Here is a 2,390-nt window from a genome sequence, read left to right as displayed (position 1 = left end):
AGTGGAAAATGCGGTTAAATGTAAACAAATTGTCTTGAATATTTTTGGAAAATTTGTTTGATTACGATGAAAATGGTGACTCATTTGTTAAGGCTTTTGTGTTTGTGTGATTCAGATGAAAAACTACATTGGATTATATTTGACAATAAAGTTTATAACTCTATTTTTAGCATATTTATCCTTATCTTCTTCTCATTCCATTGCTATCAAATTAGAGCTTTTTAAGCTTTTTGACAATATACTTTTATAAATTTGTATTTTTCTTATAGTGAAATGGTACTTTAAAGTTATTAACTTTGTTATTTTCATTACAGTTTGGAATTATCTTTTTTAATTGTAATTTCCACATGTTTAAACCTAATTGTATCTCCCCCACATCAGCTTCTCTCTCCTCTATCTTTCATATTTCCCAAACCAAACCCTATATTTCTCAACCAACTTAATTTTTAACTTTAAAATAAACATAAACTAATAAAAATCATACAAAACTAATTTACAAAATATTACAAACATACAAAACTAGTTTGATACAAATCTTAAAGCAAGAAATACAAGTAATCAATGCATGTCTCAAAATCACTGATTTGGTTTGATCTTAATGCGTTAGTATTCAACTATTATTCATCAATATTCAAAATCTTGGTAGCAACTCCAGATCAAAAAACAAGAACATTGGATAGATATGGAACAAATATCAAAAGACTACACTGAATCAAAGATATAGAAACAATTAACAAAGGACCCACCTCAAAAAATTGCAGATAGTTGAAGAGGATTCACTTCAAGAATCTCTTGTGTGTATTAAGCTTCCTCAGCTTTTACTGTTCATTTATGTGAATGAATTCAAGAAACTCTGATAACTTATCATTTCAAAACACTATTTCTTCTTAAAGGCCGAGTTGGCTTCTTCTGATAACATGAGTTCCACTCTCCTCCATCCTGAGAATAATAATCCATCGGATAATCACTGCCATTGTTGTTCCCACAACAAGCTTCATTCTTTTCACAGCAATTTGAGTTAGAACCATCTATAACAACAGCTTTTCTCTCCCACCAACCAGGGTAATCACCAAGTGCAATCTCAGCTTCAAATGAGGTCAACAATGGCTTCACAAACGCATCCCCCCAATCAATTGACAACCTAGGGCATGCAATCTGGATCCAAGCATCAACTGAATCACCAAACAAAGAAATTCTAGCGGGAGATAGCTCTGACATCAATACAATCGTCCATGAAAAGCCCTTTTCTCTCATCTTCTTCTCTAACCTATCGAGTATTCTAGGGTTCCCTTGTCTTCCTAAAGTACCCAACACAATCCCCCAGTTTTTGGCCTCTCGAGCTTTTAATATTGCGTTCATTCTGCACTCTTTCATCCCCTTGTGATCGTACTCTTCTAAGAACAAGGATCCGATGTAAGGATCGTAGCGAAAAGCCTTGATTTTAGGGTTTGCGATCATGAATGCTTCTAAATGAAACCTCCCATCAGCTACAAACACCAGAACTACGTCACTTTCGTTTTTGAATTGACTCATTGGAATAGTCGGAGCAGTGCAACCGAGAACTTCACCGGCTGATAGCGGCTTCGATTGAGGAATCAAAACCTTAAACCCTGCGTTTTCCAATTCAAGTTTAGCAGATCGAATCGCGGTTGCAAACTGAATCGTACCGGCGAGGATAAGCTGCTTCGTAGCGATTGACGGATCAAAATTTAGCTTCACGGTGTTGATTAGCCGCTCAACGTCGATTTTGATATCGACGAAGACGTAGAGGCAGGGGATGACGGTGTTATCTACGGGAACAAGGCAGCTATGGCCGTAATGGATGAGTAGATCGGCGTCGAGAGCTGCCGCGGAAAGGTCGTCGACGCAGCAAGCACCGTAAGTAACGTCACCGAGGACGAAGCACCGTTCGACGTCGGCGAAGGCGGCGATGATGTCGGAGATGACTAAGGAGTACATGAGGAGACCTTCAGGGAACTGAAGAGCGACGCGTTTAGCACCAGTGGAGCGGATACGCCAGACGGATTTGTGGATTTCGAAGCTGTAGTTGGAGGGGAGGAGAGCTATGGCGGCGTTGAGAGCCGGGTCGTTGATGATGGAGTCAGGGATTTGGTTCTTTATGAAACGCTTTGGTTGACGCGGAGTTGGCTTTCGGACTTCTTCATGATTGGTGGCGGTGGTGGTAGAAGATTGCGGCAGAAGTTGGAGGTCGGCTTCCATCTCCGGTGAAACAATAGGCGCTGTATGTGGTGGTTGTTGGAGGTTTAAGGGGCAACAAACCCTTTTTCCGTTTGGTCTAAATTAGGTTTTAATGCTACACGTTCTATGGTAGGCAAATTGTTACACACAAAAAAGCCACGAGTTTTTACTTTTAGGGCAGGGATTCAACT

General features: G+C 39.7%; 1 protein-coding gene across 1 annotated transcript; it reads right to left on the bottom strand.

Annotated features, from left to right (window-relative positions):
- Window positions 1-458: 458 nt before the first annotated feature.
- On the bottom strand, window positions 459-2,390 carry LOC111887509 (uncharacterized). Its single transcript, XM_023883676.3, has one exon. It carries the CDS (start codon window positions 2,218-2,220, stop codon window positions 865-867), a length of 1,356 nt encoding a protein of 451 aa, XP_023739444.1. The 5' UTR covers window positions 2,221-2,390; the 3' UTR covers window positions 459-864.

Source organism: Lactuca sativa, chromosome 6 (assembly GCF_002870075.4).
Source record: "Lactuca sativa cultivar Salinas chromosome 6, Lsat_Salinas_v11, whole genome shotgun sequence".
In the NCBI taxonomy this organism is placed as follows: domain Eukaryota; kingdom Viridiplantae; phylum Streptophyta; class Magnoliopsida; order Asterales; family Asteraceae; genus Lactuca; species Lactuca sativa.
This window is presented reverse-complemented; position numbering and strand designations above follow the sequence as displayed.

Coding starts and splice junctions, on each gene's coding strand:
- LOC111887509 (XM_023883676.3), bottom strand. CDS start 2,220: ATGGAAGCCGACCTCCAACTTCTGCCGCAATCTTCTACCACCACCGCC.